This window comes from Cynocephalus volans, chromosome 8, assembly GCF_027409185.1.
Source record: "Cynocephalus volans isolate mCynVol1 chromosome 8, mCynVol1.pri, whole genome shotgun sequence".
Lineage (NCBI taxonomy): Eukaryota > Metazoa > Chordata > Mammalia > Dermoptera > Cynocephalidae > Cynocephalus > Cynocephalus volans.
The window spans coordinates 99521604-99539343 of NC_084467.1; the positions used below are offsets into that span (position 1 = coordinate 99521604).

Here is a 17740-nt window from a genome sequence, read left to right on the forward strand (position 1 = left end):
ATCTTAGGATGTAAAAAAAAATAATAATAATAATAATAATAAATAAACACATTTTTAAAAAATAAAAGGGAATGCTTGGAGGCTGGCCTATTAGCTCAGTTGGTTAGAGTGCGGAGCTGAAAAGGTAATGGTTGGGAGAAAGAACTAGAAAATAGTCAGGAGCTGTTATTTGGTTCATTCTTGTGTGTGGTAAATTTTACACTTAATTATGTCATTTTTATATGCTACTATACTAAATGGTATAAAATACAGTGAAGACCCCTGTTAAAGAAAAAATTATTCTGATACTTGTTAAGATGGCAAGGAAGACTATTCAAGACTATGAAGAACTTGATCAGATATCGAAGATGATCAGATATTGGAGGTGATCAGATATCACGGTGGGTGATTCTTGCTAAATTGGGATAGGGAGGCCAAAGATCGGGGGTACAGGGAAAGGTCAAGGCCTAGTCAAGAAGAGAGCTTAGAGAAGCCTGACTAAAATTTCATCAAGGAGAGAGCCTTTGCCACTCCACATGTGTGTTATGTAATTACTTCAGTAAATCTTCAAGTGTTTAAGACACTATAAAGCCTCAGAATGCACATAGAAATAAAATTTTAGATATATGAGAATACTTCAGAAAGTTCAAGGAAAGATTGATATTATCTTTTCATTCTATTTTTCCATGAACTTTTTGAAGTACCCTCATACATCATTTATTTTGATTTATCATTACAAGTACAACCTAAGGCTTAAGAAGCATAAAGATATGTCTTAAATTAGGATCAACATTATAAAAAATAGATGGTAAGACTACCAAATAATTTGCTTTACATTTACTCTTTCAAAATCCATTTTAATTAGTTATTAGAAATCATTTTCTCTGTTAGTAACAATTATAAGTTTTGTCAGGTATAGACAAGTAGGTAGGGAAAACAGGCAAGTTTGTTTTGTTCAAAGTAGAGCAATTTTGTTTTTAAAAATTCTACCAACTTTGGGTGGCTTGTTCAATTGGTTAGAGTACAGTGTTATAACACCAGTGTCAAGGGTTCAGATCCCCATACTAGCCAGCGACCAGAAATTTTTTTAAAATGAAAAAAATCTACCAACTCTAGAGGATAATTGCTTTTTATTATTTTAAGGGGAAGTTGGAACAAAGATATTTGGAAAAGCTTTTTTGGTCCTTAAAAATCTGCCATTGTTAATAGTTATCAGTGAAGATTATAATGGTGGTAATGATGGAGAATATAAGATGATTAGGACCCAAAGAATTTCTGGAAAAGAGGAATTATTTTCTCAGTAATCTGAAGGGTTTGCTCAGTTTAATAATTTAAAGCACCAGTTATCTTGCTGTGGCCGGTTAAGAAAACAATAGCTGACATTTCATTAAGTCTCTCCTATTATAAGTATTCTGCTAAAGACTTGACGTATATAATCTCATTTACTCTTCACAGCAGTTCTTAAGGAATAGGTACTATCCTGCCTTAGAAAGAGGATGTGATTCAAACAGATTTTAAAAGATTGAAATTCAGAACCGGTCTGATCAGCTCCAGAGTATGTATCTTTCTATTTTGCCATAGTACTTCATAATAATCTTAAAAACACCACTTCCTCTGTGTCATTTTATTCAAAAGGGGTTTTGTAAACATTTACTAATTGCCTACTATGTGCCGTTTAATTTGCTAGACCTGTATAGTATAGAAAAAGAAAGCAAGGCAGTTTGCCCCCCAAAAAACTTGAGTCTTGGGGGGGCAGAATGGTATCTATAAAACTAATTATTACCAGCAGTTATATTTTTGATGCTATGATAAATATTCACATTAAGTATGGTAGGAGTACAGAGGATTCTTGAGACTAGAAGTACTAGGGACTTCTCCTTAGAAACAGAAGAACCAAACCTTGAAAGATGGGAACCTTAAAAGATTTAGACAGGCAAAGATGGGGGAGAGGGGCAGTTTTCAGGGAAAGTAAAGTCCAAGTGTCAGACAGTCTTTCATTGATTATATTTATAGATTTTTAAGTCCCCCCCCCTTTTTAGGTTAGAAACAAAATAGAACATATTTCATGATATTAGAATTATTGGAATATTTAAATATCTGATGTGGTGCAGATGACATCAAGATCCAGAATTTGAACCCTGTGCTGTCCAGCTGCCAAAACAAAAGAAAAAAACTAAATAACAAATAAATATATGAAGGAGTGGAATTGTGTTAAAACTTGAATTACTCTTTCTTTAAAATATTCATGGAGTTATACCCTTTACTGCAGATACCATCTCATGAATGCCATATATAGTGAAACTATTACTTTATGAAATAGGGACAATTTTTAAAGCCTTTTTTTTTCTTTTAAAGCAGCAGTTCAATTTTTGTTCAACTAACACATCCACATCAGTGTTGGGAGATACCTGCTTTCTCCTTTATTTCCCCACCCTAACCTTGAGAATGATTGATTAAATCACAGTTGTTGAAAGTGTCAGCCTTATAACACGAAAGTCACAGGTTTGGATCACTGTACTGGCCAGCCACCAAAAAGAAAAAAAAAGTCAACCCTCATTTGTATTGCAGCAAAAAATATTTTTGCAATCACTAACTGCTTAGCCATTTCTCTTTCCCTTTTTATTCTACTAAATCTCATCTTAGTTTCAACCCAATTTTGAAGCTGGATGATTAAGTTTTGACTTTTAAACTTATTATTTTATCTGTCTCTCCCATCTTTGTGACAACTGCAGCTTTCACAAGCAAAGCTTTGACTCAATTCCTACTTTAAGAAAAAAATTCTAAAAAGACAAAGCCAAATCCATGTGACATACCAAAGATAATCCTCCAGAATTTTATTTCCTACTAATACTGTGTGGTGTAGTTGAATGTCTATATTCTAATTCCAGCCCCACATCTTTATTAACATGTGAACTTGTACAAGACAATACTTATACTCCCTGAACCTATTTCTCCATTTATAAATGGGGATAATTGTCCCTGGTTACTTTAACAAGCTATTTTAAGGATCAAAAGAGAAAAGGGTTATGAAAGAGTTTTATAAATAATAAAATCGTATTCATTTACATTCCTACAGCAGTGAGTGAACATAACAAGTTTTTAATTCTGTGCTAGAGGTTGGCAAACTGTGACCCATGGGCCAAATACAGTACACTGCCTGTCTTTATAGAGTCTACAAGCTAACGTTTTTTGAATGGTTGAAAACAAAATAAAAAGAATAATATTTCATGAATTGTGAAAATGAAATACAAATTTCAGTGTCCAAAATAAATTTTTCTTGGAACACAGTCTTGCTCATTTGATTACAATTGGGACAGAAACCACATGGCCCACAAAGCCCTGAAATATTTACTATCTGCTCTTTACATTAGCAGTTTACCAACTCCTGTTCTATGCTCTTAGAATTCTTTTAGGGGTGTTGTACAGTAAACACATAAGTATATGTTTAGTGGTGGCAAATTTCCTGAAGAAAAATAAAGCAGGTAATGGAGCTGGAATTTTGAAGGGTGGGGAGAGTGCAGCAGCTAATTTAGACCAATGATTTATATATGGGAGTCAGGGAACGGTACTAGACCTGAATGAAGATGGGAGTGAACCATCTGATAGAGGAGCAATTCTGGCAGCAGAATAAAAAATGCAGTAGCCCTGAGGTGGGAGGATACCTGTAGGGCTAGGACCTCTAAGTGGTGGGAGATGGAGTATTAGGGAAGGGGAGCCAAATTGTGAGGGGTCTTGTTGGCCATGAAGCAGATTGTAGATTTTATAATAAATATATGTTTATCATTTTATGTCTACTACTACCTTAAGGTGTTTTTATGGTATTGTGTTCAAATAGGGATAAATCAACTGAACACTTCAAAGACTGTCACATGTTTATCTAATACCAAGTAAGCCACCATTTTAGTAGTTCTTAAGAAATAACATGGGATTCCTTGCCATGACAATGTGTTTTGGGATCCCATGTTGGCATCTAATAATGACTACATTCTTTTTAACCACTCATTGAATATTTCACCTTTGCCATTGCATATATCTTCAAATCTCCCACTTTCATTTAAAAACTGGGAGCTGTTTTGGTTTCTCTAATAGACATTTTTCCTCTTCTTGATATTCTCAGATGCACTGAGATCACTTAAGTTTTTTCAGCATTTAAACGTGAATACTGCTTGATGTTCCTTCTTCACTGACTTTTGTGCACTTTGGGGATTTTTCTTTAGAAAATGGAAGTGAGCTTTTCATTTGCTTTTCTCTTTCAATATAATCCCCTCATTTAGGGCCGGCCTGTGGCTCACTCGGGAGAGTGTGGTGCTGATAACACCAAGGCCGCGGGTTCGGATCCCATATATGGATGGCCGGTTAGCTCACTGGGTGAGCGTGGTGCTGACAACACCAAGTCAAGGGTTAAGATCCCCTTACCGGTCATCTTTTAAAAAAAATAAAAATAAAAATAATCCCCTCATTTAACCAATTAATCAACCTATATTTTCAAGCATAAGGCACTGTGCAAATGTGAAGTGAGTAAGGCAGAGCTGCTGGTCAGGGAGTAACTTTAAAAAGCCTTCCTTATTGCCTTTAGCATTGTGACAACCTAACGGCACTTAGTCCTTTAGCTTCCTTGACCTGGTTCTTTCAATTTTGAAGTTACTCAGTAGCCTTTATCTATATGTCCCCTTTCATCTTTTAAAAATTAATTTAAGGAATAAAGGATATAGTCTTGTTAAAATTTAGTAGGTATACATATGTGTAAATATATGTGTTACGTTAAATGTGTTAACATAAATTAGTATTTTGCTCTTTTAAAAAAAAACTTTATTTCCCTAAACAAAGAATTTGGGTGAAAAGTAGCCTTCATTTTTTACACTGTGCAAATGTTTTTAATGTCTGCATTCAGTTTGTTATGACCTGTTGTCTTAATTTGAACATATTGTTTCCTCTACCTAGAATGCCTTCCTGTCTTATCTATTCATCCTCCAACCCAGCTCAAACATCACTGCCTTTGAAGACTACCTTCCTTCCTTATGTACCTATATAGAGTTGCATCTTCCTCTGTGCCCCTCTCTGCATTTAATACCTGCTGTTCTTTGAATTATACCAATTCCATCAGATTTTGTAACTTTTACAATTATATATTCAAACATTATATGTATGTAAAATATGGCTGTGGCTTTATTCCTTTTAGGGAAGCTGCTTTTTTGGTAGTGTATAAATATGTATATATTTATTTTTGGACTACACATGCTTTGAAATGACCAAGGGGAGTTTCACAATTATGTGAGAATTGTGGGAAATGCACCTTGGCAGAAAGTGGGATAGCCACAGATTTGCCACAAGTAGACTAAAAGAATAAGTTTGTTATTCAGATAGCTTTTCTGATTTCTTAAATAAGTGATTGACAACAACAGTTGACAAATACAGAAATATGATCAAGAGTACGTGCAAGGAAAATATACACAGTTGGAAATCCATATTGTAACTATTAAGTCCTATGTAGTACAATTTTCATGAGTTGAGCAGCATTTCTTACCACCTGATTAGAATCCCTCTTTATTTTTTTGCTTAGTCAACATGAGTCTTAGGGAGGGTTTCCTCTTCATCTCCACCAGTTTTCATTCCAGAAAAATAATACAGTATCTGTAATTACCCTGTCATGGCAAGGTTCTCAAACTTTATATACATAAGAATATTCTAAGGTGTGTGTTTGTGTTGTATATTCCTGATGCCTGTTTCCTGGTAGTCCACATACCATATTTTGTCTTCCAAGTCTTAAAAAAATCATGTAGGATTTATAGCTAAAAGAAATTTTGTACATCTTCTAATCTAACTCTCTTGGGAGTTGTGTTATAGTGAGGAAACTCAGAGCCAAAAAAGGTTAATAATGATTCCAGAATGGACCAACAGAAACAATTATTAGAACTCAAGATTTCCATTCTACTTTGCTCCATCAATCAGTAGGCCTTTCTTAACTGAAAAGTTTGACCATGGAGCAGCTTTTCTTCTATTCTTTACTAAGAGCAAACTTAGTAAGATCATTCATATAAACCCAAGGATACTAAAGTTGTAAAGTATTTCTGTCTTTTCTAATTCTCTTCTCAGTCCCAGCTTTATTTTGAAAACTTCAGAGTCTTTTTTTGCCGTTTATGAATGGATTGAATTTGATGGAGTCATCAATATATATCATGTTCCTCTTTGCCCCACTTCAGTGAGTTGAATCATTTTCATATTCATTATCACATCACATATTAGGGAATTTTCACTATCCTTTCTCTCATAGTATGTTAGAACTATACTTAGAGACCCATTTGAGGTCAATCCTATTTTTTATCATTACTATATCATTATTATGTATAGATATTGCCAAATACCTATATATAGGTATTGCCAAAAGCCAGTTAGGTAGGAGCCATTCTGGAGGAGCTCACATCAATTAAAGGAGCAGGAAAGAAAGGACCCAGAACAATCTTGGAGTAGTTTCTAGCTAGCTGGACCACTTGGCTCCTCACTTCACACTTATTTGGGCTGAGCTTCAGACGGAAACAGCATTTGTCCTTAGAATATAGCACTGGGAGTGAACATTGGGACCAGAGAGGCAGGGTAGTACCCCAGGTAGCTTATGCCCTTAGATTCACTCAGAAAATAAACTCCTCACACACTGTGATCAGCAGCAAGAAGTCTATTCTTCCCTTCCCCTACAATCACTAGAGACAAGCTACATACAGGTAAACAGAACAGACAAGCTAAATTAAATTCAAAGAGGAGTGCCAAACATTTGTGGAAAACCAATACCGTGGAAGAGAAGAACCAATTTCAAAAAAACAACAGATCTAAATTCTTAGGTAACAGTCAATAGAACAAGACTTTAAAATAAGTATGGTTAATGTTCTATAGAGATTATAGGGCACACAAAAAAGGAATTACAAAAATATCTTGAAAATTAAACTAAAAGGGCCAGCCCATGGCTCACTGGGAGAGTGTGGTGCTGATAACACCAAGGCCATGGGTTTGGATCCCTATATAGGGATGGCCGGTTAGCTCAATTGGGAGAGCATGGTGCTGACAACACCAAGTCAAGGGTTAAGATCCCCTTACTGGTCATCTTTAAAAAATAAATAAATAAACAGTAAAATGGGCACAGCTGAAGAGCACATGAGTGAACTGGAAAATAGAGCTGAGAAATTCTCCCCAAAGCATGAAATGACAAAAAAGATAAAATATGGGAGGAAAAAAATGAGATATGCAGGTTGTATCTAATGGATGCTAACATTTTAGCAATGGGAGATTCAGAAAGGGAGAATGGCAGTAGGGGGCAGAAGAAGGAGGTTGGATGGATAACTGAAGAAATATTTTCCATAGCATTTCTTAAGACCTCTAGTACAGTGTTGAATAGTATGTAGAGGTAGTAGGAGTCATCTTTGTTTTGCTTTTAAAATTAGTGACACTGCTTCTGTTTCATTATTGAGGTTGCCGTAGAATTTTGGTACATAACCCTTTATCAAGTTAAAGAAGTTTATTCTATTCCTACCAAAAACTAGTAGTTTTGTTGTTTTATGATATTGAAATAAGTGATTAATTTTTTCATTTTTTCCAGCGTTAGTTGAGATGATCACATAATTTTGCTCTTTAATTTGTAAATTACATTAATTTGTTAGCATCAAATCATCCTTTCATTGTAATAAACACTATTTGATATTAGTATACTACTTAATTTGCCAATTTTTTATTCAGTTTTGCTTAAATGTTCTTCAGTAAGGTAGGATCATAGCTTTCTTTTTGTGAATGTAGTACATTTTGAACAAAAACTGATTATTCATCTTTTTAGGGAAAAATTCAAAATGATCAAAATAGCACATATATTCTAAAATCAGAATATACTTGTATTGATAGTGACAGCTTCAGGGTGTTTTATGGGGAAAAAAAAATCCGAAGGCTTTTAAACAGTAAAGGTTTAAACAGGAAACTTTTGAGCTGGCCAGTTAGATTAGTTTGTTAGAACATGGTGTTGACAACACCAAGGTCCAGGGTTTGGTCCCTGTACCAGCTAGCAAAAAAATAAATAAAAAATAAACAGGAAATTGTATTTTAAGAGGTGATAAAAATATTGTAATCTGTTAATTCCTTCTTCTCTCATATGTTACTCTTCATAGTTCTTTTACTGTCAATTTTGTTTTTCTTTAGGTACACATAGCTGCTAAATTCATCACTCATGCACCCCCAGGGGAATTTAATGAAGTATTCAATGGTGAGTAGAGATTAGTATTTATTTTAAGCCCTTCTTAATTACTGTCATTTATTGAGTAGCTTGCTGTCTCTTTTAATCTTATAATTTGTTATAGCTATAGCTAAGGAAATCAAAATTTAAAATGCTTAAAATAACTTGTCCAAGGTCACCTGGCTAGTCAGTGTCAAAGCAAGAGTTCAAACCCAGGTCTAAGTCAAAAGCAAACTCCTAACTCATAAATTAGTATGCCTGTCTTATGTAAGAAAGATTTAAGGTAGTTCATTATTATAAATTATAGCTTAAATTTCTTCAGTGCTTTCACTCAGGAGGTCCCATAGTCTCAGACACTTTTCTAAGGCCAGTGGGGCTGAACTGACTATCTGAGAAGCTTGTTAATATACAGATTCAGCTTTATCATCCCCTTAAGATTCTCATTCATTTGATCTGGGGTGGAATCAAGTAATCTGTGTTTTATCAAGGTCTTTACCAGGTGATTCTGAATCACAGCCAGTTTGGGAACCACTATTCAAATACATTTATAACCTTCCATACTATTTGTTTGCTGCCTTAATACAACTTAAAAGCTGAAAAATGTAGATGGGGCATTTTGAACTTCATGATGAAGTCAATCATTACAATCCCATTTTAAGTTCCTAAATTAACTCATTTTAAAGATTCCTTAAGTAAAATTATAATCTTTGTGCATCTTGGGTCAGTTTAGCAAACATTTATTTTGAAATTCTAGTTTTACATTAGAAGGTTAGGTATTTCAGAGGAACTGTGTGATATTCATCTGTATCTGGCTCAGAACCCCGTACATGATAGAACAATCAATAATCTCCATTGGTAAAATTAATGATGCAGAGAAAAAGTAACCAGGAGAAACATAAAAACATTTACTACAAGGATAGACAATAGAAGTAAAACAAGGTATTTTTTATAAAATTATTTGTGGATTTTGAGCACTGACACAAGGGAAACAAATGCAGCCTTTCTTTCTCTAGTCTTTCTTCCATGCTCACCAAATACAAATTTTCAATAACTTCTGAGCTTTTAGAAAATTCTTCTTAAACTTGAACTTTCGCTCACATTAGTTCTTGACTTAACAAAATTACTGTCCTTTGTAGTTAGAAGTCCCTTGTTTTATTTCTGACAACTGAATGTATTTTGTAGCATTATCATGAGAATAGTTGATACCAAATCATTAGATTAGGAATCGGCAGGCTCCTCTGGGCATGCGGGCCTGTTTTTGTTAGCCCACATTAGCTACCAATAGGCCTTTCTTTCAGAAGCTCTGAGAGTCAATGGCCTTTGTTTTTTGTTTTTTTTTTTTAAAGATGACCGGTAAGGGGATCTCAACCCTTGACTTGGTGTTGTCAGCACCACGCTCAGCCAGTGAGCAAACCGGCCATCCCTATATAGGATCCGAACCCGTGGCCTTGGTGTTATCAGCACCGCACTCTACCGAGTGAGCCACGGGCCGGCCCGAGTCAATGGCCTTTGGCTTGTAATTAGCCTCCCCTCTTGAAGTTTATGTTTGGTAGTTTTTTAGTAACAAAGGCCACCCTAGGACCGGCCCGTAGCTCACCTGGGAGAGTGTGGTGTTGATGACACCAAGGCCACGGGTTCGGATCCCTATACAGGGATGGCCAGTTAGCTCACTTGGGAGAACGTGGTGCTGACAACACCAAGTCAAGGGTTAAGATCCCCTTACCGGTCATCTTTAAAAAAAAAAAAAAAAAAAAAAAAAGCCCACCCTCTCCAAAAAAGAAAAGTGACTAGACTGTTTGACACACAGCTTTTTAAAAAAATTGTGGACCCCCCACATTAGATTCTCCAAAGAAAAATGTGTTTAGGAATTTCACTACCACTGCCTGAAGTTGTGCTCAGCTTTCTTGATCTGATGTTGTAGAAGAACTTTCCTAATCTAAGCTCATTTTAAAGGATTTATTTAGATACAAAATTAATAGTCTTAACTCTAGCCTTCTGTAAACCATGTTTTTCATTTGCTGTGAAATTCCTTGAGAATTTATTGTTGAATGATAGCATTCATTCAGTTGTGTATGCTATCATTCAACAATAAATTATCCATGATCATAAGTATCTGTTTATTTGCATTTTTAGAATTTCTTCACATATAGTACACCTGAAGATTAATCTTGCAAAGCCTGAATTTTTTTTTTTTCAAAGATGACCGGTAAGGAGATCTTAACCCTTGACTTGGTGTTGTCAGCACCACGCTCTCCCAAGTGAGCTAACCAGCCATCCCTATATAGGGATCCGAACCCGTGGCCTTGATGTTATCAGCACCACAGTCTCCCAAGTGAGCCACGGGCCAGCCCTACAAAGCCTGAATTTTAAAAATCTAATCTAGAAAACTGCTACAATTTCTTAAATTTGTCCTCTACTGAACATTTTAACATTTTTTCCTCCTCAGATGTCCGGCTACTACTTAATAATGACAATCTCCTCAGGGAAGGTGCAGCACAGTAAGTATCTTTTAAAATTCACTTACAATGTCATTCTAACATAGGATAATCTATGCTGTGCTAGTAAACTAGTACCCTGAAAACTAATACTTAGTTTTAGTATTAGTTTCTAAAATTAAATAATTTTAGTATTAGTTACTAATAATACTAGTTTTTAAAGTACTTCAAGATAAAACAGTTGATTTTAGCAGTTTCATAGTTTTCTTCTTGGAGAAAACATGTTCTCTCCCTATACCTGCCAGCCGCCAGAAAAAAAAAGTTTCCCCAAAATGTTTACTTCCTCAAAGCTTATTATACTATATGAATTTATTTATTTCTGTTTTTGCCCAGATTTCCCCATTAAAGCAGAGTTTAATGTTAGCTTTTAGGTGTGTTGTTTTTTTGTTTTTTTTTTATATAGTTCTTCTAGTTCATGTTGAATTTTTTTAAACTGCTAGTTATAGAAAGATTAAGCTGCTATTGAGGAATGATAATGTTTCTCAAATTACCAAAGAATAGCAGATATCCATAAAACACCTTAATAGCCAGAATTAACCGTAGGATGAAAGCTTTATTATTCTACCTAGTCATCAACTCCTTATCACTGTGAGGCTGATTAATCTTTCTAAAATACTGTTTTCATTTTGTCCTTGCCCTCAAAAACATTATAATGGTGTTGGGGTTTTTTGTTTGTCTTCTAGAATCAAATCTAAATGCTGTCTAGGTTTCAAGGTCCCCTGTTATCTGGCTTTATAGCTACCCTCCTCTACTCTTCAACACAAAGTTCTTGATTTCAGTTTCTATGTACCCAACTGACACAGAGTTCCTTTGTATAGAGGAAACCAGAATTGGATAATGGCTGGGAAGGGGTGAGGTCAGGAGACAAGACAAGGACATTTTGATGCAGAACAGCAAATAATTATTATAAAGTCATTTGGTATGATAGAAAATTGGTTTGAATTTTAGCTATAGAAAACTATTTTAAGAGCTACTGTGGGGGAAACAATCATCTTCTGCACTGTTCATGCTGCTGTTTTGGAACTCATTTGGGGACTAGATTCTGCAAACCTGGAATTGGCATTGCATCACTGTAATTGTCATCATGAGTGATACTGTAATTATACATTGATTCAGGAAAACTAGGCATGCATTAAAGACATGCTCTAATGCTGGTTTCTCTTAGATTCATAGAGTCTGCCATAGAAAAGGACATTCATGATTTACTAGTTTAACCCCTCTCCACCCTCTACACTTTCATTGAAAGAATCTCATCTACATCTCTCAACAGATGGTTATCCAAACTAAATACTTCTAATAGTAAGGAATTCAATAGCTCACAAGGCAACTTCAATTTGTCTGCCATATTGGTCTTAGTTTTATCCTTGAGAGCTACCCGAAATAAACCTACTCTGTACTTCTTTACATAAGGTAGATTTTCCATGGGAATGAGGAGTTCACTTTTATTTCTATAATGAAGTACTTCAGTTCTTTCGCCATAGTCCTCCTAGTAAGCACTCAGTAAATGTTGTTTCAGTAATCAACATCATCATCATCATATTGCCTTCTGTATAAAATTAAGGAGGCCTGAAGGACCTGGGATTTACCCTTTCCTGGATTTCCACCCATGCTTCTGACCACCAGAACCATTCCTTGATGATTCCCAGCATTTCTGGAATAAGGAAGATGTTTTAGGTCACGTTAAAGAGTGAAGTTTATTCTGAGAGAGACAGGACATTATTAGTGTTTTGAGCAGAGAATGACATGATGCAGCACATTTTAGAATAATCACTGGCTGTTTTGTAAGGGGGGCAAAAGCTGAAGTAAAATGAGTACTTATAAGACTATTAGAGTAGTTCAGAGATAGATGGTAATGGTCGGACTAGAGTGGTAACAGCTGGGATTGTGGGAAGGAGTCAGATTATGAATATACATTTAAGAAGAGCCTAAAAGATTTACTGATAGATTGGATGTGAAGTGTGAAAGAAGAGTCAAGGATGACCTCAAGTTTTTGGCTTGAGCAGCTGATAGAATGGAGATACCATCTACTTCAGATTAAATGTAGGCAAATTTTGGTGTTGGTGTTTGAAATCTAAAGTCTTAGGACATATACTGGAAGGGAATATTTATTTACTCCCTACTGCTGAAACATTTTTTAAAAAATTAATATTTAATCTACTTTCCATAAACATTTAATTTATTATTTAAAAACTACTACATAGAGATGTGGTGTTTCAAGGACTCACTTTACTACATGGGGATGTGGTGTTTCAAGGAAATTATTCAGTAATAACTTTTTCAGCAAAATGAGAACATTGAAAATTAGCTTTAAATATTTGAAGAAGTTTAAATATTTGTTTATTACTTTGGTTTCCCTTGAAAAGCCTAGGAAAAGTTTAATGTTCTGCTTAAAACTAGTTGTCAAGCAGGTATTTTAGTAGATTAAAATTGGGAATTCTGTAGGAAGACTGATACATTCCAAGAATATGAGTATGTTATGCTGTCTTGTACTACAACTTACTTCCACCTTTCTGTTATACTATCTTTTACTTTAGCTTATTTGTTTGTAAAATGTAGTAGGGAGCCACTGGAAATGCAAAATTCCATTAATCAAGTACTGGACAAATAAACAATAATATTAGGCATGTACTTTGATTATTTATGCATAACTCTTTTGTAAATGACCTCTATCTACTCTGCCCCTTGGGCTCTACTCTGAGACTTGACTCATGCTCAACTCTTATCTCAGGTTCTTCCCATGTCAGATGTCTTCTGACATTTAATTTTGGTTTCTCCTACCCTGTCCTTCTTCAGAGAGCCGAAGATAAAAAAGACATTTCCAAAATAGTGTGTCAGTTGAAGATTCTTTTGAATTTAGGAAAGCTTTTGCCTAGATGATTAAAACTGTTGGCAATTCACACTAACTTAGAATGCTTAAAACTTTGGAATTGTGTAAGTGGAAGCTCTTTTGGAGCTTAGGAGTGGAGAGGAAAAGGTGATTTCAGAGCTTAAGGTCGTACTGAGATCTCTGTGGGGATGAGACCATTCAGAAAGCTGGAAGGCATTATATTAACAGTAAATGTCTTGGGAGAAAGTGAAAAAGCACCAGGTAGTATTTTCACATTCCCTTTCACTATTCTATGAACTACATTTTGTGTTTATTTATGTATAATTCTTTACTCTCCCTTTCCTCCCCTGCTTTTTTTTACTTTTTAAAAAACAGTGCATTTGCCCAGTATAACATGGATCAGTTCACGCCTGTGAAGATAGAAGGATACGAAGATCAGGTAATAATCGCCTGTTAGATAGGCTATGCCTGGCACATAGTAGAGATCCTAGAAGCCAAAGCAGATATCTGAGCCAGGTGCTGAATAAATTCACGTCTTATTTTCATAGTTTTTGTAAATATTTTGCATATTAGGAAATTTTTACTCTCTCTGATAACCCTAGTAGTTTCTTTGACAAGAAAGGAGAACTACTAACAAGAACAGTGAAAATAAAAGGAGTTAAGTCTTAAAGGTTTTCCATCTGTCTTTCCTCCTTGGTAAGAATAACAGGAGACATACTTAATGGGAAAACAGAGGTATTCCTAGTGAAATTTAGACTACTTTAATTTAGACCACTTATTACTTTAGGAATTTCGTGGTTGGGAGATAGTGGTGAGAAAAAACTTTATGTATTTTTTATTTTTTGCACCATATGAATGTATTATCTATTTTAAATGTTAAATATAATGATTCTGAAAAGCTTCATAAAATGTGAAAAAAGAATACCAAAATGTACATATAAGTTGTTATTACAGCTATGTACAGAGTACTGTGTATATCTAGATAACATATTAAGAAACCATGAAATCAAGGGTATTATTAGGATAGGGCAAATTTTGCAGTTTAAAGTTGACTCACCCGTAAATTTCTAAGAATAAAAATGGGTGTTCAGATCCTCATACCAGCCAGCTACAAAAAAAGTGTTGGGGGTGGTACTTTGATGAAAAATGAATATGAAAGAAATCTAAGTAAATGAAAATTCCAGTGCATAGTAGAATTCCAGTACATGTTTATTCATGTTTTGCGAAATGTGACAAGAACTGTCTTTTTTTACAGAGTTACTCATATTTGTAATTATTCTTTGGAAGGTCTTAATCACAGAGCATGGTGACTTGGGTAATAGCAGATTTTTAGATCCAAGAAACAAAATTTCCTTTAAGTTTGATCACTTACGGAAAGAAGCAAGTGACCCCCAGCCAGAGGAAGTAGATGGAGGTCTGAAGTCTTGGAGAGAATCCTGTGACAGTGCTTTAAGAGCCTATGTGAAAGATCATTATTCCAACGGCTTCTGTACTGTTAAGTATCTGCTTGTTTCATTATCAGAGAGTGTTTTATTTCTTACATTTACCTTATCCTTTGGGGGCTTTGACCTGCCAAACATCACTTCTTTCTTAGTTATGGTCTCTCCTCTGCATTTTATTCCCTAAATCATTTTTTTTTTTTTTTTTAAAGATGACCAGTAAGGGGATCTTAACCCTTGACTTGGTGGTGTCAGCACCATGCTCACCCAATGAGCTAACCGGCCATCCCTATATGGGATCCGAACCCGGGGCCTTGGTGTTATCAGCACCGCACTCTCCCGAGTGAGCCACGGGCCGGCCCTTCCCTAAATCATTTTTGAAAGAGGTATAATTAAATGGAAAATTTTATATGGAAAATTCCTTTTTAAAGTTCCAGTGCAAAAAAGTTTTATATCTCATTGTCTTCTATTTCACATTTGTCTTATTTACTCATGAGAAGTTGCCTTATACTCATCGAAAAAAGTTTTAAAAGATCTTTAGCTTAGACATGGGAAAAAATGGTAAATTAAGACTGTTGAGAGAGCTATTGCCCATGTTTATGACTTTAGGATATAGGCGTTTTTACACCAGGCTACTTCCACATAGTTTAGATGTTTTCGTTGGATAATCAAAATTATTTGAATTAGACAATTTTTTAAAAATCAAGACTAATTTAGGGCCGGCTTGTGGCTCACTTGTGAGAGTGTGGTGCTGATAACAACAAGGCCATGGGTTCAGATCCCTAAATAGGGATGGCCGGTTAGCTCACTTGGGAGAGCGTGGTGCTGACAACACCAAGTCAAGGGTTAAGATCCCCTTACCGGTCATCTTTAAAAAAACAAAAAAAGACTAATTTGACTTTCATTTACGATATCTCTTGGCTCTGAAAAATCATAAATTTGGCTCTATCATGATTTCTCCTTTGTAAAATTATGGCATTAAAAATATTGATTAAAATATTTTAAAACTTTTTGTTGCATTTTTAAATTGACAAAAATTGTATATATTTATGATGTTTGGAAATATGTGTATATTGTAGTACAGCTAAATTGAGCTAATCAATATATACTTTACCTCACATAGTTATTTTTTTGTGGTGAAAACAATTAAAATGTGCTCTTGTGGTTTTCAAGTATACAATACATTGTTATTAACTGGAGTATTTTAGATAGGTAATGATGATGAGTTAAATGGCAATATAGAGTATTAGCTAAGAGCACTTACATTGAAGCCTTACTAACTAGTTTGGATCCTAGCCCTGCCACTTAACCAGTTATGTGACCTTAGGTAAATTACTTCACATTTCTGTGCCTCAATTTCTTCATCTGTAAAATGGAAATAATAGTTCTTACCTCATAGAGTTATTTTGAGGATTAAATGAGTTAATAATATGTATAAAGTACTTGGAACAGTGCCTGGCACAATGTAAGCTCTGCATAAATGTTAGATATTATTATTATATGTTTGATTTTTTTTAAATGATGGAGAAAACCCAATATGGTGGGTAAGCACAGAATTCCTTTTTGGAACCTAGTATTGCCAAGGGAGACATGACACATTCACTTTTAGAAATTGACTATTCAGTCCTAAATATACTTTCAACTTATTATTTGTTACCAATTCAGAGTTTGTCACTGCCCATTTTTAATTTGGAGAGCTCCAACACCAGATAACCCTAGTATGACCTTTTTTCATTTCTTTTAACTATCAATGAGCTACAAAAAAATCATAGAATTGTTCTAATGGTGTCTACTGTACACAAGTGTCCGATATCCTCAGCTGTCCTGTTTAGTCGTCCGTAATTTCATCTCACTATTCCCTATCACATTTTTTATACAGTGTGTTCCAAACATTTCCTGTTGTCCTCAGACAGGCATCTAATATCCCACATTTTATTAGAATTGAGCTGACATGAAATCTTTTTACTTCTCTTTTTTCCACATTCAGAAATCTTCTCTTTCTTCCATTGTACTTGAATCTGAGGAAGAAGGGTCCTTATTCTTGATTTCTTACTGTCTATGTCTTCAAAATGTCGTCTTGTGACTTTGTTTTCTCTTCTGATACATTTCTCTAGAAATAGTCTTATTTCTCCTGTCCTTAAGTGGAAAAAAACTTTCCCTCAGTAATAATAATTTCTGTAAGTTATTTCTTTCTTCATCCCCTCTTTCCACCTCACACTTTCTCCCTCTTCTCCACTTTCTCCATTCCTTCATCTTTCTGCTTCACCACCAAACCAACAAGCATTCTTCCCCTACTAGTGACATTTCCTCATTTACCCACCCACTTCTGAACTCTTTGATTTTTTTTTAGTCCCCATTTTACAGAAACTTCTCTCTGAGGTTACTGATGGTTTCTGAATTACCAGATTCAGTGTCCTTTTCTTGGTCCTTGACTTTTGTATGGCATTTCACACTGAGGCCAGTGAACTACTTGTAGAAATTATCTTTTGCTTAGGCTCCTATGTCAGCACCTTGTAATTATTCTTACTCCATCTATACTCATTTCATTTCTTCTCCCCTGCCTTTATAAATGTAGGCATTCCCCGAAGCTGTATTTCTCTTGAAAGTTCATAGTTCATCTAATGTACGGAAAGTAACACAGACTTTGGTATCACAAAAACAATGGGTTTGAATTGTATCTTCACCACTTACTTTCTCAGTGACCTTAGACAAGAAGCTCTGTGAATTTCAGCTTTATCATCTGTAGGTGATAACAGTGTGTTTCAGCAGATGTAATAGAGCAAAAGGAAAATAT

The 17740-nt window shown here is 35.0% G+C and overlaps 1 protein-coding gene across 1 annotated transcript in view; it reads left to right on the forward strand.

The window, feature by feature from the left end:
- The window catches only part of CAPZA1 (capping actin protein of muscle Z-line subunit alpha 1), a 37664-nt gene that overhangs the window by 8694 nt on the left and 11230 nt on the right, over nucleotides 1–17740 (forward strand). Inside the window, exons 2-5 of the mRNA XM_063104814.1 lie at nucleotides 8152–8215; nucleotides 10632–10683; nucleotides 13883–13946; nucleotides 14795–15001. Coding sequence (XP_062960884.1) covers nucleotides 8152–8215; nucleotides 10632–10683; nucleotides 13883–13946; nucleotides 14795–15001 — 387 coding nt within the window. The remainder of the gene's footprint in view (nucleotides 1–8151; nucleotides 8216–10631; nucleotides 10684–13882; nucleotides 13947–14794; nucleotides 15002–17740) is intronic.